This window comes from Magnolia sinica, chromosome 6, assembly GCF_029962835.1.
Source record: "Magnolia sinica isolate HGM2019 chromosome 6, MsV1, whole genome shotgun sequence".
Taxonomy (NCBI): Eukaryota; Viridiplantae; Streptophyta; class Magnoliopsida; order Magnoliales; family Magnoliaceae; genus Magnolia; species Magnolia sinica.
The window spans coordinates 61,045,112-61,069,128 of record NC_080578.1 but is presented as its reverse complement, the minus strand read 5'-3'; the positions used below and the strand labels follow the sequence as shown (position 1 = coordinate 61,069,128).

The following is a 24,017-nucleotide window of genomic DNA, read 5'->3' as shown; positions in this document are numbered from 1 at the left end:
CCCCATGTGAAAACCCGAGTGAGAGAGAGAGAGAGAGAGAGAGAGAATGCGGCGCCAGAACGAGACTGTGATGGTTTTATCTTCGTCCAACGAGGAAGGAGGAGGAGGAGGAGGAGGAGGAGGTGAGGAAGCAGCAGTTGCAGAGAGTATGCATGAAGAAAGAGAAGGAGAAGAGGAGGAGAGTAGTGGTAAGAAGAAGGGTCTTTCAATCTGCTTTCCCACCAACAGAATCAAACGCATCGTAAGGGGCGATTGCCCTGACTTCCGCACCACCTCTGACTCCGTCTTCCTCTTCAACAAAGCCACGGTATCACCCTTCAATATCATCCTTTCTGCTTACCTAACAACACATGGCTTTTTCTCTTATATTTCAAGAAACCAATATGGTGCGTTTGAATGCTCTGTTCAACTGAGCTGCAATGATCGAATTCAATAAATAAGAAATAAATGTTATTGAGGTGGCAGCACAACAATTTATAATGACGGCCAAACACACCTGTTTTCAATTTGACTTGATTCATAATAATTTCAGTTTTTGAGGTGTTCCATCATTATGTCATCTCCACTTTGCTGTACTGAAGATTTTGAATTATTGCATCTCATTCCAATTAAGGATCCAAATGCAGCCTTGATATTTGTAGGTTTGAATCGAAAGCCTAATATAGATTTCTAAACTCTATTCTAGAAGGATTTGGCAATATCTAGGGGTTCTGGAATTCTAGAAATTTGCAAAATTACCACACCATCTACAAAATTACAAGAATGTCATCACATTATAAATTGTCCTTTAACAGCAGGTTGTACTAGCTTCACATTTTTCAATGGCTAAACAATCAGAGGTTTCACTTCTTATTCACATTTCATTTCTTTTACCTCTGAGGATCAACTTTGAAGTTTGAACACATCTGCTGGTCAGCTCTTTGATTCATCTAAACAATCATAGTTTCCACATGTGGTGATGAACCCATTACATGTAGAGCTTCTCCTAGAAGATTTGGCACGGGTCAAGCCGATGCCATAATAGTAATTAGTAATAGGAACACCTGGTGCCATGCATTCTATGCATGGTGCCAACAAGTTCAACGATAGATCTCTATAGATCCATGAGCTTATCATCACCACCTGTACGTCACCACTCAGTGCTTGACACGTGTGCACAATGCACCACATCAATTACTTTCAATCACTTGGCACACAACACGTACATGGTATAAAAAAAATGGTTACATAGCGGCTGTTACGTAATGGTAATTGTGGGACTTTCTGAAAAAAAAGGCCCATAATGGTCTGATATGGTGCCGATACGTTTTGTTCCTTTAAAAGGAATTTTGACTGTTACAAGGCCATAATGGCCATTATGGCTCATATTGTAATAGCCATAAGGTTGGCCATTACATCCACCATTATTGTTATTCAATACCCTTTGTATGTGCATAGTGTGCCACATCATTCTTTGAATGCCAATTGTGGCGCAACACATCGGCATTTGGTTCTACTTGATGCCAAATTACATATCCTTCATTGACAAACTAGTATAAAAAGGGGACCTAGGGAGGGGTCCATGTCCAACATGCAACAGAAGCCGTCAACCTTCACATCCTGTGAAACTTGACAGATTTGCAATCAGCCACAGCTCATACGCATTGAGTACACTAGTCAGTGATGCACAACCAGTTTAAGCTTTCACCGAGGCGCGACACCATTCATAGCTATTCGCTATACCCTTTATCCTACTGGCTATACCAGTGTAGCGCAATTAATATTGCTCAAGCAACCCATGGCTTCATAGCCTCCTAGCCAGTGATACATGTCCATCACCAAGCACCAGGTGCTACCATTGGGCATTGTTTGATCTGCGGTAGGCGTGGTATATCGAGATCTAATTGCCCCATTTGCAATCTGCACTCTGCACTCTACACCCTGACATGGATTGCGTAAATGCACTCTGCCTTCTGTCCTACCTATGGGCAATCCTTGTTAACATTAGCCCTCTACTGTATGAAACCATATGGATGATTTGTGTCATCACAATCATCTTCCCACTAGGGCAGCATCATTATCCCCTTTAGCTCCCTTATACTAAATTGTCTCGTTGGACTAGTCATTGCTTCTTTCATATCCACCTGTGGATTACTGTCACATGGGAGCCATGTGATTGAGCTTTGCTAGATTAGTCATTACCCCTTTGAGTGATGTATGCTTGACAACCATGGTACATTTCTATGCTCTCTACAACTAGAGGCACTTAGATACTTTGCTACTAAGGATTATCTAACACTTAGCGGCTACATGGGTATCTATATGCTCCATGCTAAAGAGATCCCAATAGATAAGATGTGCTCGACACGTAAGAACCCATGAGATTTGCCTAAGCATTAATCAGGTACATCATCCAAGGATCCAATATCAATAATCTTTGACGCTCGACACTATGAAAAATTAGATAGGGATTACTTAATTACTCTACATGGTGCACACACTGCACTATCTATAGACACTCTCATAATGTTGTATATTTTTACCTTTCAATCAACAATTTCTCCAAAAGAAATGTAACTAGTGGCTTGTGGTCCATCCTTTGGTTTGTGTGCTTTTGACTCCATGTCGAGGTGTAATTTTCACCTAAGTCCATTCTAGGATGACAAATGGCCATGCACCCATGCTCGTGTCAAAATGGTCTTCATGCACCTATGCATTTATCATCCGCAACCTCAAAGGCACATATGCACTCATGCGTGTTGCTCTAGAGAAGATGTGCATGACTATGTTTAATTCTAGCTTAGAAGACGTCATGTGTGTATGAGCCTGCAATTCAAATGTGGCTAAGTGATCATGTGTAGATAGGAGCGTTAAGATAACACTCAGTGGGTGAAATGCCAGTGACACTCATCTATGCACATCACCTGTGCATAGCATGCACCCTTTTGGATTCATGAAATTCCAAGGTTCATCCAATCATAATGCAACACATATCCTTCCAAGAGTAGGAAAAATGGGTGGGAAAGCTGTTTTCCAGTGCCTATAAATACCCATCGCCTCATTTGTTACAGGGACACTTGAAATCTAGGAATCCCAAGCACTTTATAGGTGCAAGACAGCCCTCAAGTGACCTCTTCGCCTTAGCCTAGTCTCCATAGTAGCGCTATGCTGCAGAGGGATGGAGCTCCCGTGCGTTCTTCCTCTGTGCCTAGTGTGCTACACCTTGGCCTAAGATGCGCTTGAGGTATGCACTCGCGCATCTCAGCTAGGTGCTAGCAACCATAGGGACCTAAGTCCCATGGAGCAAAGCATGCGCTCATAAATTCTGCCTAGTCTACTACCATATAAGGATTGGAGTCTTGCTCATCCTAGCATGCACCTGCGCAAGTTATTGAATAGACTCAAATTATGTCTTAGTGCACTTGTTACCGTGCAATGCTATGCACCTATGTGCTTAGGTGCAAACACATCTGTGCAATACCTTATATGGAGCCTCCAGTGGTTTAGTAGGGGCATATTGACCTCTCGAGTGATAGGCGTATCGGTGTTCGAAGTATCAGTGGGTTATGCCCCTGCATCCCATAGGCCACCCCACTCGAGCCCGGTATGAAAATGCCCCCGCATTAATCACCCCCAGTGAGGAGTCTCGAACACGAGACCTCTCGCTCTGATATCAATTTGATGTAGGACAATTAACCACTTGCTCTAAAAGCTCGAACTGATAGAGCATGGCGAATTAATCCCTTTATCTCATAGCCCAGGCCCCAAATCCATGGGTTAGGTCCTCGGCTGATCCCTCCTCGCGAGCCCCAAATCCATGGGTTCAGCCCCCTCGTGGGCCCCAAATCCATGGGCTCCGCCTCACACGAGTCACCTATCTCACACGGGCCCCAAATCCATGGGTTATGCCGGCCACCCACCCCGAGTGTGCCCTTGCATCCCACAGGCTACCCCATTCGAGCCCGGTGTGAAAATGCCCCCGCATTAGTTACCACTTGTGGTGAGTCCGGTATTGGAGGAGTCTAGTATTGTTACTCCAAAGGACATACTGGATGTGCTTACACCCGTACAGGACATTCACGTGTTGACTCTACCAAAACTTCGTCACGATCAAATGAGTCTCAGGGAGGAAATGGATTTGGAAAGATAAGTAGATGAGCCTAGGACCCCTATAGATTGTATACCCATGTCAGTGTTCCATAGGCCTTCAGAGTCTATACATGCATCTACATGATGCATGACTTGTATGTGGAGATTTGAAAAAGAATCAATATAAGTAATAATACATACAAAATGATCTTTGACTTACACCATAGGTTTAAAGAGTTTGTTGTGGGTGATGAAATCATGATTAGAATACGTCTAAAAAGGTTTCCATAGGGAACCATAAAAAAATTATAAGCCCCTAGCGCTGAACAATATAAAATCTTGAAAAGTCTGAATGCTTACTTGATAGATCTTCCACCTAATATGGGTATCAGTTCTACATTTAATGTGGAAGATTTTGTATCGTTTCATGGACCTTCCCCTAACCCTCTCATGAACTTTGATGATGATGCCTCTGACCTGTCCCATAACCCATGGCCATTACCTGACCCCTCTTCTCAACATTTACCACCCGTACCATCCATACCTACGAGAAGAGTGGAGATAGAGGATATCTTAGATGAAGAAGCGGTTTCCACATGACATGGAGGTTACCAGGAGTACCTTGTCAAGTGGAAGGGCAAACCAAAGTCAGACAGTGCATGGATTATAGAGGTCGAGCTTCAGCGACGAGACTTGGATCTCCTTGAGCATCATTGCAGCTTTATTTTGCCAGAGGCGAAATCTCCTCAGCCAAGGGGAATTGATGAGGACATCCGAGCAGCACCATACCAAAGGAGGAGGCTGAGCCAATCTCCTTATGGCTAGACAACCATTACATGAGGCCCACTTGGCCTAATTCACATTCCTAGCCACGTTGAAGATCCCAAGTACATTTTCGTGCATTTTTGAAGACCCCACACTAGGAAGATGCACGTGGGCTGCATATAGGAGCTTTATGGACACGATGATTGGACTGTTGGATCATTATCATCGAACATCTTAATCATGGACCCCCATGGGCTACGAAATAGTTTAGTTGTTTAGATTATTTACATGCTTCATTATTTTTTATATAGCTTATATTTGTGTTGACATTAAGGAGTTAGGAATAAGTTTTAATTTATTAAGCATATTTATGTTAAGAATCTTATCTGAGAGTGCCTTTTTGTAAAAGGTTTTTTTTATATACTATAAAAAAGAAAGGGTGTGTGTGTGGAGCCCCAATGCCATTATTTTGAAAAAAAAAAAAAAAAAAAGCTTTGTGTTTTCTCTTATTCATGTTATTTGAATAATACTCCATGTGATTTAGAGCTTGGGTGTAGTGTGATTCTATTCCCCATTCAACGGAGGTCCGAGGCTTCCATCTATCGTCTTCTTTCTCTCTTCCTTTCTATCCAAAAATAGGTATTTTTCCAAAAACTTCATCTCTCTTCTTCCCTTTATATCCAAAACCATCCAAATAATCTTATTCTTCAACTTTTCATTATCCAACTTCAACCCCAACCAAAATTAACCATTGAGGACCCCAAATCCCTAATTTCCCTACCAATACCTAAATCCATCAAACCCCTTTAACCAATTCACCCAATTTATTCCTAATTTCATATTTTTCTCAAATTCTAAAAAACCCTAATTTCAAAATCCCCAATTCCCATGAACCCTAATTTTTCAAATTTCAGATTTTCCCCTTCCTAACTCTAATCATAGAACCCATGAAGCCTTGAGTGTGAAACGTGTAAATTGGAAGTTCTATCCTTTCACCAGACCTGATTTTAACTATTTTATGTGATTTCTTAGCATGCAGGCGTATGATTTATGTTAAATCATATTTTATTTTCTATTTTTTACTCTTAATTATATGGTGAGTGAGCATATTTTATTAATTGAATTACTTTATGGACTCTTTCATAATCTCCATGTTGCATGCTAGGATTAAATCATGTCTTGCATCAAGTAATTGTGGACATCAATGAATGGTGCAAATTGTGGGTTGATCTATATCAATGATTCAATGAATACAATGAAACTTGCTTATGGTGATTTCAACAAGGAAAGGTTTCCACAAGGAATTTATCACAGGTTCAATCCAAAGGACATTGCCTATGCCACATCATCAAATGGATTGGGCCAAATGCCTACTTTGTTGACATTCATGAATCTATTAATGCTAATTCTTGTTTTATTATTGCGATGTTGTTTGGGGGTGCTGAACATATTGACAACCATTTTTCTTTTAATGTTGAAGGAACTTGCTCTGATACCACTTTAACTTAACTTGAGATGCGAAGTGGATGGAAGAAAGGCAACACATGCAAAAGGACAAAGCAACAAATGCAATAAGATGGAATTTTTTTCCAAGTAGACCATTCATTCCCCCATATCCCATCACACCTCCAATGACCAACAAGGTCTTATATGTAAGCTAAAGCAAAAGAAAGAAACCATAATAATGGAAAGCAAAAATAGCCCCTTTGATGACTTAAGCGAAAAAGCAAAATAAAGAAAAAAAAAAACTCATTTAAGACCCTAAAGCCAACATATGCCTATGACATTGTGGAGAGCGCACACATGGTGACACGTGACATTGTGGGGCCCACACGTGATCAATCTGGTTCCCATGTGAAGTTGGGGCTTTGCTTGTGTTATTAACCCTTCCCAACTCATTAGATTTAAAAAACTATTGCTAACCTATAATATCTCTTTACGTGCATGCATCCAAGTGACAGAATAATGTCATGTATTTTTCTGTTCTCCTTTTTTTTTTTCCTTGGCATGTTGGGGGGTTTACAGCATGTCCAAATTACAAAATGCACGAATAAATTTTTTTTCATAAGGATTTACTACTTTTGGCTCTTTAATTGGGAGAATGCTTCATCATGCCCTAATATTGCTTGTCTTATACACACTGCTCCTCCCTCCCTGGTATTTTGTCTTGTTGAATACTCCCTATGCTCTGAGCTTTGGCCTTTTCTTGTATATTGTGGTTTCCTTTTCTTTTGTAATGTAGTAACAGTGTCAACTTCATTTTGTTGCAGGAACTGTTTCTTGAACATTTTGCAGAAGATGCATATGCTTGTGCAGTAAGAAACCCTAAAAAATCTATCAGTTATGAGCACTTATGTAAGTTGTTTTCCAAGTTGCCTGATATGTGATCTCCCAATGTTTTAACTTCATCCTTGGCAAGAAAAACTAAATTATCATATGCCGTACATTTTGTACATCATTTGTCCTATATAAACTACCACAGTGCTAATGCCCTCAAATCCTCAAGTTCTCCATTACATCTTCATGAGGCTCTGACAATGACAATTCTCAGAGTTCGGACTTTATCTGTTTTCGACATTTTAAACTCACCCTCATATGGGCAAAGTTTTACTACTCTCACTACGTAATTTATTATATCTTTTTCATGAAAATGCATTTTTTTTCTGTAAAACTCTTCACCCACATGTGGGGCAGTGCTCCTAGTATCAATAATGAAGAAATTGGAATTTCAATTTTGGATGAGAAATGACTCCAAACTGGAAAACCGTTCAATTTATGCCAATTCCATGCTTGCACAAACCTGTACTATGCATCTTCTTCGACAATGCTTATTATTATTATTTTTTAATGAATGACTAATGAGTTTCACTCTGTGTCACTCAATAGTGATTTCATCAACTCTAAATTGATAAAAAACAAATGAGATGTATCACTTTTAGCAACTGGGACCAATCAACCAGACCCTTCTCAAATGGTATATTCTGCATGACTCTACGTTCATTCTTTGAATCATTGAAGCTAGTGCAAAGGTCAATTTAGGTTAAGGTATTTCGTAATGGTAACGGTGGCCATAACGGCCACCACCGTTACCTTTTACTATACGGGTTGTAACGGACTGCAACGGCCATTACGCTCTCTCTCTCTCTCTCTCTCTCTCTCTCTCTCTCTCTCTCTCTCTCTCTCTCTCTCTCTTTTAATTGAAAAAAAAATCCAAAAAACCTACATTTACCTCGTAATGTTGAAAAAAAATTCCAAAAAACCTACATCTACCCTGTAACAGACCACTGCAGAGCTATTACGGCCTTTACAAGGGGCGTAATGGCCCATTAATAGCAGTTACAGGTCATTTTCTCCATAATGGCTGTTATGGCCGTTATGACCCCGTAAAGTGTGACGGTTGTCACTGTTACATTTACATAACAGCCTTTACGGCACCCCATGATTTGGGTCGACTAGGGTAAAGTTTGATGGTTTCCAAGATGAAAATAAAGCTGGTTTGGGAGGCATTTTCAAGAGTAATTTTGGTCATCCTATCCTCGGTTTTGTGAGTCCCCACCCTCCTATAGAAGATATCATGAAATTGAGAAAATTGCATTACGAAATGCCCTTTAGATCGCTTTTAACCATAGTATTTAGGCTCCCTGGGTTGGATTGGATTTCATGCTACCAGTAGAAATTATCACAGAACGTAAACAGAGGATTCGATTTACTTAGGGTTTTATATATCAATGCCAAAATATCATTCTAGTCTCCAAGAACACGCTACCTTAGATCATCAAAGTAACAGAGATGAACTTAACAACAAAAGATGATGAAAAACACAAGACCAATTCCTAGGAGATGTTAAAGAAAACTCATCCGAGAGCATGGCGATGATTGGAGAAATGGATAGAGGGAAAGGGCCTCAACTTGCAACAATCAGCGAAGACGATGAATATTCACAGAAGGAAGATAATGTGGGAAAGTGGGAAACTGTTTCTCGGAAAGGGAAAGAAAAAATCGGAAACAAGAAAAAGGTTCTTGCGGCATATCCGACATTCTTAGATGCCTCGCCAAAGAAACTCTAATGAAAGAAAAGGTTTCGCCTTTGTCCGGATGAGTTCGGAAGAGGAACTTGCAAAAGAAATATACGAAATGGATGGAGACAACTTTTGAGAATTGAAAGATTTTTATTTATTGGGGTAGCTCAAAGAAAAGAAGGATTTTTTGTTTGGCCTATATTCTCTTCTTTCTTCATTTTTCCCTCACTCAATTATAATGAAATAGGGGAAACAAATTGAGAGTGCAGAAGGCGAGGTATAGGCCAGAGAGGTATAACAAATCTGAGGGTAAAGAAAACAAACAGGCTTCGGTAACTTCGATAGGAAAAATTACAAAGATGCATAGGTAGAATGCTGCAGGCAAATCGGAGCCTTCAAAGATAGATATAGGTACGAAATCAGGAGTTTCTTTTAAAGAAGCGGTATTGAACAAATCTAATGAAAGAACCGAGTCACCAGAATCTCAAGAGAACACAGAAAATAGGCTGGTTTGGAAGGTTCAGACAAGAAGGTTCGGAAGTGACAATTCATGAGAATATCTTGAATGATTCAATGAAAAATTTTGAGTTCTGTTTGGAAGCAGATGTAAGCCCAGGAACTAGAGACGCTGACCTACTACAGTGGCTACTTCACAACAACAAAGGAATCGAGGCAGAAGATGTACTTATCAAAAGGCTTTGGGAGAAAACAATGTTAGTCTCTCTGGGAAATCAGGAGCACGCTGAAATGGTTTTTTTCAACGTGTAAATCGAAATCAGGTGAGCTAGTCACAGAGATTTATAAATGGGAGGAATGGTCAATCTTTGGTTGGGAGGAACATTGGTGCCAAGTATGGTACATACCCCTCGAATTTTGGATAGATGATGTTATTAGAGAGATCGGAGCTTGCATAGGATCAGTGGTGGGAATCGACAGTCAAACTGATACTCGCGAAGAGCTGAGATATGCAAGAATCAGAATCAGAAAGAAAAAACTATCACACTATCCGATTTCGATATGCTTGAAGGTTGGATCAACAAAGCTAAAAGTTGAGGTGATTCAGGAGCAGAGGGAGATGTAAAAAGCTGTCGGAGAAGAAGGCCTCAGTTCGCTAATGGAGAATGCTCGAAAGAGTGAGGAAGAAGGTGTATCGGTCCTGTACTCCAGTGGACTATGAGAACAGGAGGTGAGGAGCTGTAGCGATCCAATTCGTTAGCAGAAAGAAGGTGTCGGAGTACTATACGCGATGCAGACACGTGGCGCTAGCGACGCAAACACCCAGACACGTGGTGGTGGCATTTATGAAGAGGGAGCAAAAGTCCTCTCTCCCTTTTATGACAAGCTGACACGTGGAAACGCTGTAGACTCAATAAATACCTCGGTGGTAATTTCGAACGAGTGTTTTTTACAAGTAAATGGTTCATGTGAGGAAGCTACAGCACATGGGATCCTAGGCAAATGCCTCACAGGTGGGAGATATTTTAAGTCAAGTCACGTGTGATGATGGTCGAAATCCTGTTCCTGTAAGTGACAATTTTCAAAGTCCTATTCCTGTAAGTGATGACTTTACTCCTAAGTTGCTGACAAAAGCTCAAGACCTGGAACTCCTTCCGTCTTCAACAGATCAGAGCCCCTTTCGAAGATAGTATTTCACGGAAGTGAGTCAGCATGCGACTTAGAACCTCGGAGATTTTCTACAAGCAGGTCCAATGAGGTAAGCATTGGTCTGTTGGGAGTGGACGATAATGCAGTGGTAGTCTGCGTCATGAATAGTATGGTGCAAAGCTTCCACGGTTCGCCTCTGTTGTTTGAGACCCTCTCTTGTTGGACATGCTGTAGAGGGATATTCCATCAGTTATAGGGGACCCCACTCTTGTCGGACATGCCGTAGAAGGATATTCCATCAGATATAGGGGACCCTACTCTTGTCGGACATGCCGTAGAGGGATATTCCATCAGATATAGGGGACTCTACTCTTGTCGGACATGCCGTAGAGGGACATTCCATCAGATATAAGGGGCCCCTCTGGGCAGATGATGATCTGCAGCAACAGTTGCAATTCAGAACAAGGAAGGTTACATCAATCCGATGCAGAAGAGGTTCAACGTCAGTCCAGTCAGGATGATAATGGCCTTCATGATTTTGATATTCCAGCAGATGTAACCCCTTTGGTAGTCAGACAGGAATCGATTAACACGGAGGTTTACGTTATCGGTACATTACAGGATATAATAAGTGAGGCAGAGGTAAGGCAGATGCAGACCATCAGAATAACTATGTCCCAAGGAATGAAGAGGATTAAGCTGGTTACGATGGAGGTGGCACATTTAGTGGGAGTGACTTTTGGGGATAGATCGGAGGATTACTATCCTACTTTGAATGGGTAGAAGAAAGGGGCAGGCCACTTATTCCAAAACAGGTACAAAAGAGTGATTGACAAATAGTGTGCATGGAAGACATTGGCAGAACAATGGAAAGTGCATTAGTTGCTTCAGTAGATGGGAGTCAGGTGGGGTCAAAATCCGGTAAATGAAGATCATGATTTGGAATGTTCAGGGGTTGGGGTGTTCGCAAAAAGAGGGCAACTGAAAGGCATGTGCAAAAAGATACAAAATCCAGTTGGTAGCATTACAGGAAACAAAGTGGCAGGAAACGGACCAAAGATTAACTCGATTTGGTGGGGCAAGGAAAGCCAATGGGTAGTGACGGATGCGGTTGGAGTGGCTGGTGGCATTCTAGTGATTTGGAATTCGACGGTCTGGAGCAAAGAGGATAGTTGGGTAGGTCAATATATAGTATCAGTGGTGCTGAAGGAAAAGGGGGTCAGGTTTCAGATGGTTTCTCTCTTCGGTTTATGGGCCATGTAAATCCAAATATCGCAATGAACTTTGGGCTAAATTGGATTCTTGTCATAATAGGCGGGACTTACCTTGGTGGCCGGGAGGCAACTTCAATGTTATTAGGGAGATTCACGAAAAGTCAAAAAGGGGTCAGATCTCTAAAAGTACAAGAGATTGGATATTAAAAACGAGATGATGGATCTTCCGTTAGGAGTTGCTAAGTTCACATGGTCGAATGGCCAAGCGTCATCAGTTATGAGTAGGTTGGATAGGTTCCTTGTATCCCCAGAATGGGCGGAGAAATATCCGCTTATCAGTCAAAGGGGCCTTCCGGGCCATTGTCCAGTTCTTCTGGAAGTGGACGAGAGGATCGGGGGCCACAACCTTTCTGATTTGAGCTAGCTTGGCTTGAAATTGAAGGATTTGGGTGAAAGATCGTAGAGTGGTGGGACTCCTTTTAAGTGGTAGGGGGGTGCCGGTGTTTCTCTATTCTAAAAATTAAAGTGGTTAAAACAGAAAATAGGGGTTTGGAAAAAGAGGTTCTTTTTGGCCGGGAGGAGGAAAGGGATGAAATCCTTATGTAAACTCAAAGGTTAGATTCTAAAGAAGAGGAAGAGGATTTATCGGAGGATGAAAAGGCTTGGAGGGAGGTGTTTAGAGCTAGATACAATGCTAGGTTGAGGGAAAAGGAGATCAAATTGCGTCAAAGGTCTAAGGCAATCTGGTTGAAAGCAGAAGATAAGAATACCAAGTTTTTTTCATGCAGCAGCTAGTGTGAGAGCGCGCGTAAATAAGATCTCTTCGTTAGTGGTGGATGGTCAAAGGATCGAGGGGAAGTAAAAAATTTGCAATTATGTAGTCCAATTCTATGAAAACCTATTGTTTAAGGAAGGGGGAATTGGGCCGGCCCTTGACGACCTACATTTTGAAGCAATTTCGGTCGAAGAGGCGAACTCGTTGGTACCATCGTTTTCTGAAGATGAAATCAAGCAAGTAGTGGCATATTTGGGTAGAGTGATAAGGCTCCTAGTTTAGATGGTTTCCCCATGGCATTCTTTTAGAAATTTTGGGTATGTGTGAAAGGTGGTGTATTCGGATTCATATAGGAATTTTTCGAGAAGGGCTTAATTGCAACACAATTAGGAACTACTTTTATTACATTGATTCCTAAAAAGGAAGGAGAAGAATGTTTGAAAGACTTTCGTCCTATCAGTTTGTTGGGGGGTCCAAATAAGATTCTAGCAATGGTGTTGGCTTCTAGATTTAGGAAAGTGTTGGGCAATGTTATTTTAGAAAAGTGGCCTTTGTAGATGGAAGACAAATCGTGGATTGCTTTCTCTTGGGCAATGAATATGTTTCCTGCTATAGGAGGGGAGGAAGGAATGGTTTGCAAGATTGACGTGGAAAAAACTTCTGATCATGTGGATTGGTCATTCCTTGATTATGTGTTGGTGTTTTTGGATTCAGACGTGTATCAACTCAGCAAAGTTCTCCATATTGGTGAATGGTTCGCCAAAAGTTTTTTTGTGGCTTCCCATGGACTGCGTCAAGGTGATCCATTATCTCCTTCCCTTTTCGTCACAATTATGGAGGCTCTCACTAAAATGTTAGATAGAGAGATTCAAATGTGATTGGTAAAGGCTTTGGGGTGGATAATACGAATTTTCAGATTTCTCATAATATACAATATGTGGATGATACACTTTTATTGTGTAAGGCGGTTGATTTTTTTTATTTTTTATTTTTTTATTTTTGTAGAAAATCTTCGCTCGATTGTAGTAAGTTTTTAGGTGGTTTCTAGTTTGAAAATCAATATTTCCAAAAGTGATATCTTAGGGTAGACATTTCCAAAGAAAGGGTGTGGGCTTTTTTACAGAGGTGTTAGGGTGTAGGGAAGCTTCTTTTCTAAAAACATACTTAGGGCTACCGTTATGTATAGGGAGATCGACGAAGCACATATGGGATGGAGTTATCGAAAGGTGTGAAAGAAAGATCTCAAAATGGCGGGCTACCGTTATGTATAGGGAGATCGACGAAGCACATATGGGATGGAGTTATCGAAAGGTGTGAAAGAAAGATCTCAAAATGGCAGTCATGGTGCTTATCTATGGGTGAGATGATGGTAATGATTAAATCATCTATGTCGAATCTTTTAGTCTATTTTATGTCTCTTTTCAAGTGCCCAAAATCCATTCTGAAGGCGTTGGATAGACGAAAAAGGGATTTCTTATGGGACAGGTCGGGGGATAAGCACAAGTTCTATCTAACGAAATAGGATGATATTTGTAAACCAACAATTCAAGGAGGGGGGATCTCAAAGTTGGAAGAGATGAATCTAGCTCTATTGGGGAAATGGTTATGGAGGTTTGGGTTCGAGGGAGAGGCTAGGTGAAGGGAGGTAATAGCAAAAAAATACGGGGTAGAGGAAGGGGGTGGTGGACGAAGGCTTCATCCTTGTAACGATGTTCTTACTTGTGGAAATCGGTAATATCCTTGAAAGAGAGAGTGTGGGAGGGAATAGGCTTTCATTTGGGGATGGTAATATAATTAGATTTGGGATGATAGGTGGGTGGGAGAGGTGAGGTTGAGTGGCTTTCATTTGGGGGATGGTAAGAGAATTAAATTTTGGGATGATAGGTGATGCAGGACATGAAAATTAAACATGATATGCAAAAACAAATTCAGGCTTTAGATCACACTAATTCAGAAACAGTTACACAAAATTCCACATCCCACATAAAGTCAAACATTCAACAAGGGGAATTTATGCGGGTCCAGGCCTACACATGCTAGGGCTGGATCAATTAAAGTAATAGACCAAACGATGCTCAAAGGAGAGTAAATTCATCCACACATGCACAGAAATATTTCCTCAATCCAAGGGATTCACAACTTTCAATTCGGAGAACCCTAGGGTTTAAAAAGGGTATGAAAATAGGGATTTAAGACAATCTAAGATTAGGGTTGGGGAAATTAGGTGAGAGGAGTGAAAGAGAAGAGAGAAACGAACCCAAGATGATCCACAAGTGTGGACAACGGCCCGGGCTTGACGCATGTGCTTGGGATCCTGCCCGCACGTGTGTGGGGCCCACGAATATGGAATCGGCCAGCTAGGGCCTGGTTGGCCAAGGATGGGCCACCTTCCCTCTAAATTTCAGGCTAAACAGATGATCAGTTTGAACACGGCGCTCCGCAGAAGTTTCAGCCCTCCTGCAGGGCCAGATTCTGGAAATCTACTATAGAGGAAAGAGTAGCTGTAAACGTGAGTGGATTTGATGAGGGGATGACTGTATGAGGAGGAATATGGAGGGTAGGAGATGAGGAATATGGAGGGTAGGAGATGGGGGCGATTTGGGATGGGTGTAGCTTCGCACCACGGTAGTTAGCCCTTCGAAGAAGGGAGGGTTTCGCACCCAATTAGGTTTCTACAACTCAGAGAATTAGAGAAGCAGGAAAACACAGAATTTTATTAATCATCTTCAATGAAAAAAACCCTACGAGGGGTTGCCTATTTATAAGAAAAACATATACTCCAATACCCGTGCCATGTGCGCATAATATTACTTAAAGATGAAGTAATAAAAAATAACAACTAATTAATGCAATCTAAACCGTTCATGATGTTCCTAATAATGGTAATAAGCAAAACTCAAAGTCCTAGGTCACCTAAGGTAGTGGGCCATGATCATGAGATTCAATGATGGGATCCACATGATGATCGGGTCCACCCTAAGGAACCAAAACATAGTCCTCTAACTAGGAGGCCCTCCATAAATGTCGTCATCGATCCAAATCGAAGGTGGGGCCCTCCTTGCGTACGTGCGTAAGAAGGGCGTGCGTGTGCATGAGATGTCCCCATCAACTCTCCCCGGCTGCGAAGATTTCGCCGCTGGCAAAACAAAACTCCTGAATCGCTCCAAGATGTCAGGATCAAGTCTCTGAAGCTCCTCCTTAGTGAGCCACGTATTGTCTGAAGCTAGGCGTGATTTCCACTTAACCAGGAACTTTTGAAATCCGCCATCTGACGTCAATATTATCTGATGGTCCAGAATATCCTCTATCTCCTCTCTGGGTGTGGGAAGGGTAGGTATGAGAGGTAGAGGCTGAGAAGATGGGTCGGGAGGGGGCCATGGATCAAGGGAAAGGTCTAGGGAATCAAGATGGTTAGGTGACAAGTTGGACAATGTATCGGTGGTCTCCTAAAATGCAACTAGATCCTCCACATTGAATGTGGAACTAATTCTCATGGAAGGTGGAAGATCTATCACATACGCATTGAGACCGTTTCGTTTTATAATTTTAAATGGTCCAGCGTTACCCGCGTGTAATTTACGAACGGCTCGCTGAGGGTACCGCTCTAGCCTGATGCGGACCATCACAGAGTCCCCTACATTGAATTCTTTGAATCGTTTATGTTGGTCAGCAGAAATCTTGTAATGTTCATTACTAGTATTGATCTTTCGCCTGATTTCTTGATGCAATGAATGAATGCGGTGTGCAAAGTACTCTGCAGACTCTGATGGCCTTGGGACAGGGACATAGGGACAAGATCAATAGGCTTCCTAGGTTTATAACCAGTAACGACTTCAAAAGAACTTAAACCTGTGGATCTATTTACAGAATGATTCAGGACATGAAATTTAAAGATGATATGCAAGATTTCAGGCTTAGATCATACTAATTCAGAAACAATAACATAAAAATTTCACATCCCATACAAAAGTCCAAACATTCAATTAAGGGGAATCTATACGGGTCCAGGCGTACATATGATACGGCTGGATCAATAAAATTTATGAAGCAAACGATGCTCAAAGATAAGAAATAATCATCCACACATGCATAGTAATCAGCCCCTAATCCAAGGGATTTGTCAATTTCAATTCAGGGAATCCTAGGGTGAGAATAGGGATAGAATTTGGGGATTTAGGACCATCTAGGGTTAGGGTTTATGAAAAACAAATATGAGAGAGTAAAGGAGAGGAAACCCTAAACCAGAAGACAGTTGTCACGTGCGGACCACGAGTGGGACCTGACGCACGTGCGCTGGTGATCGGCCGCACGTGTGTGGGGCCCACGTACTCAAAAATCGTCTCCTTGGGGTTGGTCAGCCAGGCTTGGGCTTCAAAAACTCCCAAATTTCACGTCAATCCAAGCTACGGCCTGGGCATGGTGCTTCGTCGAAGTTTTAGCCCTCTTGCAGGGTCAGATTCTACAAATCTATTGAAGAGGGGGAATTTGATGCAATAAGGGACAGATTTGTAGCGCAGATGATTATGGGAGATGAGATGGTGGATGGTATAAGATGGGTAATAGAGATGGCGATGGATGGAGGTGAATCGAGATGGATGTGGCTTCGCACCACGGTAGTTAACCCTTCAAAGAAGGGAGGGCTTCGGACCCAATTAGGCTTCACAACTCAGAGAGTAGGAAAACGCAGAATTTTTATTAATCTTCAATGAATCAAAAGAATACAAGGGGTGCCTATTTATAAGAAAACCCTATACCTCAAAACTCGCGCTATGTGCGCAACCTATTACTTGGCGATGAAGTAAACTAAAATAAAAATCAAACAAAGAAATCTAAAGCGTTCATGATATTCTAAATAATAACAATAAGCAAAATCTAAAATATGAAATCAATCCGACTAGTAGGCTACGATCATGAGATCCCATGGTGGGCTTTCCTTGATTGTCGGGCCCACTCTTTTGAATCAAAACTTCGCTCCTAACTAGGAGGGTCTCCCTAGATGTCATCATTGATCCAGATCGACGGTGGGGTCCTCCTTCCGGCATATGTGCGTAGGGGCCGGCGTGCGTGCGCATGATGCCCCCATCACAGAACTATTAAATGCAAACTCGGTGATAGGTTATGTAGTGTCCCATGTCCTGGTGTGCTGTCTATCCCTCATAGGGGGAAACTCATCCGGTAGATCATCAGGAAAGACATCACGAAACTCATCCACTATTGGAATGGCCTCAATGGGTAACTCTACACTAGCCTCTAGTGCACTCTCTCTAGCCACAAGGTTGTACATATCGTACAACTCAAAATAGTGGTCCATGTCTGCCAACCAATTTAGAAAAGCTTTAGGGTCCAAGTGACCATCAAATGTGGGGGCATCTACTCTAACTCCTTTGAGAAGTTACGCATTGGGGTCATAGTGGTCTTGATGTCCCTCACGGGGTAGGTGCACGGATACGTGCCCATAACCGATTCCTGGGCCACCTCCATTCCTTGGTCTATCCTCCTGACCACCTGCCTGAGATTGGGCATCTTCCCCAATGGTAGGGTTTGCCCTGACAGAAGTCTCTAGTTGGGTAATGCGCACATCAAGCTGTTCAAAGCGTTGGTCAATACGTTGTTCCAAGTGCTTACCCAAAGACTCAAACTGCTGGGTCATTTTGTTTAATGATTCTTGCAATTGCTCCATGTTTAGTGTAGGGTGTAAGCCAAAGCCATGACCCGTACGTGTGGGCATACAACCACTAACTCAACTAAAAGACCTAATACGACTATATGCGTCTAAATGGGACTAAATGATCCTATGAGACTATATGAGGAAAACTACACAACGCTGCCAAAATTCAGCAATATAGCTGTCAAAATAAAGGGTTAACAGAAAATTTCAGCAATGTGAAGTGCTAACTTTCTGATAACAGAAATTTTAGCTGCTTATATCAGGAATTATAGACCTCTAAACAGCTTTATATGATGAGACTTGATGCATAATGGATATAAACAAACTAAACCCAAACATGCAATGCATTCCCCTACAAGAACCCTAAGCTTTGATACCAAATTTGATGTAGGACAGAAATTAAACATAATATGCAAAAACAAATTCAAGCTTTAGATCACACTAGTTCAGAAACAGTTACACAAAATTCTACATCCCACATAAAGTCAAACATTCAACAAGGGGAATCTATGCGGGTCCAGGCCTACACATTCTAGGGCTGGATCAATTAAAGTTATAGACCAAACGATGCTTAAAGGAGTGTAAATTCATTCACACATGCACAGAAATATTTCCCCAATCCAAGGGATTCACAAGTTTCAATTCGAGGAATCCTAAGGTTTAAAAAGGGCATGGAAATAGAGATTTAGGACAATCTAGGGTTAGGGTTAGGAAAATCAGGTGAGAGGAGGGAAAGAGAAGAGAGAAACGAACCCAAGATGATCCACACATGTGGACAGCGGCCCACGCCTGACGCACGTGCGTGGGATCCTGCCCACATGTGTGTGGGGCCCACGAATCTAGAATTGGCCAGTTAGGGATGGGCCACCTTCCCTCCAAATTTCAGGCCAAACGGATGATCGGTTTGAACATGGTTCTCCGCCGAAGTTTCAACCCTCTTGCAGGGCCAAATTCTGAAAATCTGCTGTAGGGGAAAAAGATTAGCTGCAAACGTGGGTGGATTTGATGAGGGGATGGCTGCAGGAGATGAGAATATGGAGGGTAGGAGATGGGGGCGATTTGGGATGGGTGTGGCTTCACACCACGGTAGTTAGCCCTTCGAAGAAGGGAGGGTTTCACACTCAATTAGATTTCCACAACTCAAAAAATTAGAGAAGTAGGAAAATGCAGAATCTTATTAATCATCTTTAATGAAAAAAATCCTTCAAGGGGTTGCCTATTTCTAAGAAAAACATATGCCCCAAAAGCCGCGCCATATGCACATAATATTACTTAAAAACGAAGTAATAAAAAAAAACAACTAATCAATGCAATCTAAACCGTTCATGATGTTCCTAATAATGATAATAAGCAAAACTCAAAGTCTTAGGTCACTTAGGGTAATGGGCCACGATCATGAGATCCAATGGTGGGATCCACATGATGATCGGGTCCACCCCAATGAACCAAAACACAGTCCTCTAACTGGGAGGCCCTCCATGGATGTTGTCATTGATCTAGATCGAAGGAGGGGTCCTCCTCCTTGCGTATGTGTATAAGGGGGGCGTGCATGTGCGCGAGATGTCCTCATCAATAGGTGGGTGGGAGAGGTGAGGTTGAGTGAGAGATATCCATATTTAGCAAGGCTAGTTAGGGAGGAGGGGGAGATGGTGTGAGTAATCGTTGTTCACTAAGAGGAGAGGAAGTCACATGGTGATGAGGACAACCGAGAACCTTACTAGAGGAGGACAACCAGCCTCCTTATGGCTAAATGACCATTACATGGGGCCCACTTTGCCCAATTCACATTCTTAGCTGCATTGGAAGACCTCACATGCATGCTCATGCATCTTTGTAGACCTCACATTGAGAATATGCATGTGGGTTGCATGTAGGAGCTTGATGGACACTTTAGACCGTTGGATTTCGACCGTGGACCATTCTAATGGTTGGATTATCATCATCGAACATCTTGATCGTGGACCCCCATGGGCCACGAAATAGTTTAGTTTTTTAGTTTGTTTCCATGTTTCGTTATTTTTTGTATGGCTCATATTTGTGTTGAGATTAGGGAGTTAAGCACAACTTTTAATTCTTTAAGTGTCTTTATGTTGATAATCTTATCTGAGAGTGCCTTTTTGTAAAAGGTCTTTTCTGAGGCTATAAAGGGTTAGACGTCCCCACCCTGGCCATTATGCATGTTATGAATGAAATAGATTTCTTTCCTTCTGCTTTGAGATTGAACAAAATTTCATCCTGTGATTGTATTAGTGGTGCGAACCCACTGGGAGCGATTCCCTAGTTATCTTTTTTTACTTTTCTCTCTTCTCATCAAGGTATTATCTTCATTCTTCTATTTTCTTTTTCTCCTTCTCTACTTTCCCCAATCTCTCTCCTATGAATTTTCTTTTGTCTCCCTCGAACCCACATTCAATCAAACCTTAACCAAACCCTAATCCACAAACACTAATTTTCAAAATCCTAATTCCCAACCCCTTATTATCAAAACCCTAGATATCCAATCCCCAAAATCAGAAAATCCCTTGACCAAATCATAAATCCCTAATTCCCATAACTTGAAACCCATATTCCCGATTCTAGAAACCCTAAATCATAAATCTCTTAAACCCAAAATTTGAAATCCTAACCTGAAGCCTCCCAAAACCTCAACCCTAGTGTTCCAAACCTTAATTCCTCTAAGCCTAGATACCCCAAACCCATTTCCCACATTTCCTAGCCTTTAAATAGCCCTAACATGTCAAAACGCTTACAAGACGCATGATTTCTCTCTCATAGGTCTCGGTTAATCAGTAATTTATGAGATTCGCATTGCGGGACTATCATAATCTTAAATTTGGGCAGGTCATGAATCTAAAATTTCTGAATTTATGGTACATTAGCTTTATTTTATCGTTCCATTGCTTTAGTTAATCTGTCTTTTAATTTCATGGCATCATATTAGGTTAGATCATTCTGTCCTGCATCACATGGATGCCTGTTTTTAGAAGGAATCTTTTGGATGGGGAATTTGAAGAGTTGGTGCTTTTGCTTGAGTTGTTATCAAAGTTTTCACCTATTTTATCAGAAGTGGATTCCTTGAGATGGTTCGAGTCTAAGACAGGATCTGTCTCAGTTAGATTATTCTATAGATTCCTGAGTGAGTCAGTCGAAAATTCTAAATGGCGGTGACGACTTTCCTATGGCACTACGGTGCTCCTTTGTAGGTGGCGGCTTTCGGTTGGCTAGTAGGTAGGAACAAAGTGCTAACAATAGTCAATTTTTGTAAGTGGAACATGTATCTTCCAAACGTTTGTGTGATGTGCTTCAATGATGTGGAATTTGCAGATCACTTATTCATTCACTACTATTTGCTAGAGAGCTGTGGGGTCTTCTTCTCCAATTTTTTGGGGTCATGGGTGTTCTTGAAGACAATGGAGGAATTTCTCATTGCCTAGCATGGCGGGGGGATAGGAAAAGAAGGTAAAAGGGTGTGGTGATTAAGTTTTTTAGCAACCCTTTGGGCTTTATAGTGGGAAGGAAACCAGCGCTGCTTCAACAACAAAATGAGTGGTCCGGTGCAAGTTTTCAATAGGGCAATTCTTAATTTGAAGGATTGGGTGGAAGCTTAGATTTTTCAATCTTCTCTTCTTGGTTTTGAGGGGCCTTTTGCTTTTTTAGGCATGGTGCAAGATTGGGCTGTGCTACAATTCTCAACACTTAAATCTCCTACAAATCTCTACTCCATCCTGCACGATGACAAATGTGAACATATTCGGATGTGATTGTTTTTTCTTGAGTTGCTAGTAGGCAGCTGCTAAACCCCAACTTCTCATCCTAGAAGGAAAGGAAAAAGGGATCAGGTACAAATGCGCAAAACTGCCTTTATCATTGACGTAAACTACATATTGAGGTAAGCCCATGTCCAAGTTGCCGGTGTAACATCAAAGAGATTAAAAAAAAAAAAAATTCCACTGGATACCTCTGATTTTCTTTTGAAAATGTTTCTTTCCATGAGCAATCATGAGACATTGACAGGATAAAAGCAAAAAATCTTGAGAAAATGACTCATTTAATCATGAGATGAATAACCTTGCACAGTACCATGCCTAACCAGTCTTCCTAGGTTATGAGATAAAGATATCTCATGAAATTGTTAGATAAAAATCTCATAATAGGACATGATGGCTATCTCACTACATTCTGAGAATAGGAAATAAGAAGAGATGGAACTCTTCAATACAATTTCATGCAGGGAAACCTTCATGGCTCTCTGACATTTCAAGTTACACAACTTTTGAGATCTAAAATATTCTAATTTCTTTGTTTGGAATGCGAATGATAAGTATTGATTTGCATATTCTAAGGTCATCTATACCGTTTAAGTACCTTTTTTTACAATGGGAAAAGTGGTTCTAGATCCAATCCCTTATATTCTTTAATTGAGTTATCAGTAAGATTTGCTTCTGTTTTTCTCAGCATCAGTTGTTTCAAATAAGAGATACGAGTTCCTTTCAGGTAATTTCTTCTGAAAGTTCTTTGAATTTCTCACACCTTGTATGATTTGTAGCATGAATGCTTGCTGCAATGGTGGAGCCATTGATTGATCTTCATCTGGGCCCTTTTTGTGTTGTAGATTATGTGCCACAGAAATTAAGAGCCCAGGATGCCTTGTCAGCCAAAGCATTAGCTGAGAAGTGATGAATCATACCAGGACTCTTGCAGGTGCATACAGCAATGCAGCAGTCGTGACTGTTTTGGAAGTCTCCTTTCCCATAACACATAATTGCCTGTTGTACTGATCTGATGCATAGTCTGTTGTTTGTCTCTAAGAGCACATGACATTTATAGTACTTTTGGATGGAGAGAAATCTCCGCGCATCCCCCGCCCCCCCCCCCCCCGTGTGGTGCAGCCAAATCATTTTGCAGTCTAGGTGAGTCCACCTCAACAGGAAAACAACCTGGATGGTTATTGCAAACCGTTTTAAGGCCATCAGTCAATTGGTTAGGATCATTTGCATTTTTTTTAATTTTTTATTTTTGCAGTTGAATGGGGTCTGTTACTACTAACAGTTTTTTCCCCCTCATCCATTCCTAGGCCATCTAATTGACAGGTCAATTTTGGTATTGCATGTGCAACACATGGAGAGAGTAGGGGGAGAAAAGAAGAGGAAAAGGTGTGGTTAGATAGTGCATGCTATACATAGAGAGAGAAAGAAGGCTGCCAGAATGGTTTCAATGCTGTGCAACACAACCCCACTTTTTTGGTCTTGGGCCCACTCAGGAGTTTTATACACACCTTGTTTCGAGCTTATGTCCTAACATTATATAGCACAAAGGAAGTATGGACTAAGATGATATAAAGTCATCGCGATGATCCCAATAGAGCCTTTGTTGTGCCAGCTCTCTTTAATACAATACGTCTTTGCAGGCTAAACACAAAAAGGAGGAAAGTGGGAGGGGCCTACTCATGGGAGACTGATGATAAAAATAATAACGTCCCAAGTTAGGTGTAGACACATCTTCAAATTTAAAAGTTCACAGCCTCCCATCTAAGTATTTGCAAGGGCAAAACTTGCCAAATGCCACTGGCGTTATATATAGTCGAGATTTTTGGGTCGAGGTCCATCCACCATGGGGCCCTTGAAGTTAAAAAAAAAAAAAAAAAAAAGCTTGGATCCTGAAGCATGAGCCCGTGGACATCTTGAGGCCCGAGGAGAATAGTGACAAATATTGTTCCTGGTCAATTTATTAAATTTGGGAATTTCTTGGGAGATTTTCAGTAGGGCTGTCAATGGGTGGGGCTCAAGGCCAAGCAAAATCATAATTTTGAATAGGCCTGCCCATCAAGCCCGGCCCCAAAAGTTTAAAAACCTGTGCCCAAGCCAACCCCAAGGCCTGGCCTGGTCTGTCCTGTCCTGTCCTGT

General features: G+C 41.5%; 1 protein-coding gene across 5 annotated transcripts; it reads left to right on the top strand.

Annotated features, from left to right (window-relative positions):
* Positions 1-23,587, top strand: LOC131248791 (DNA polymerase II subunit B3-1). 5 transcript variants are annotated; one of them, XR_009172459.1, is made up of 6 exons: positions 5-307; positions 7,104-7,188; positions 22,570-22,608; positions 22,727-22,843; positions 22,876-22,940; positions 23,004-23,587. XR_009172459.1 is itself a non-coding variant. In XM_058249247.1 (4 exons), exons 1-4 carry the CDS (start codon positions 47-49, stop codon positions 22,789-22,791), a joined length of 450 nt encoding a protein of 149 aa, XP_058105230.1. In that variant the 5' UTR covers positions 5-46; the 3' UTR covers positions 22,792-22,949. The 5 variants fall into 5 exon arrangements, 1 of the variants encoding a protein (XP_058105230.1); XR_009172461.1 differs by lacking the exon at positions 22,570-22,608 and having other exon boundaries at positions 1-307; XR_009172458.1 differs by having other exon boundaries at positions 22,727-22,940.
* Positions 23,588-24,017: the final 430 nt, after the last annotated feature.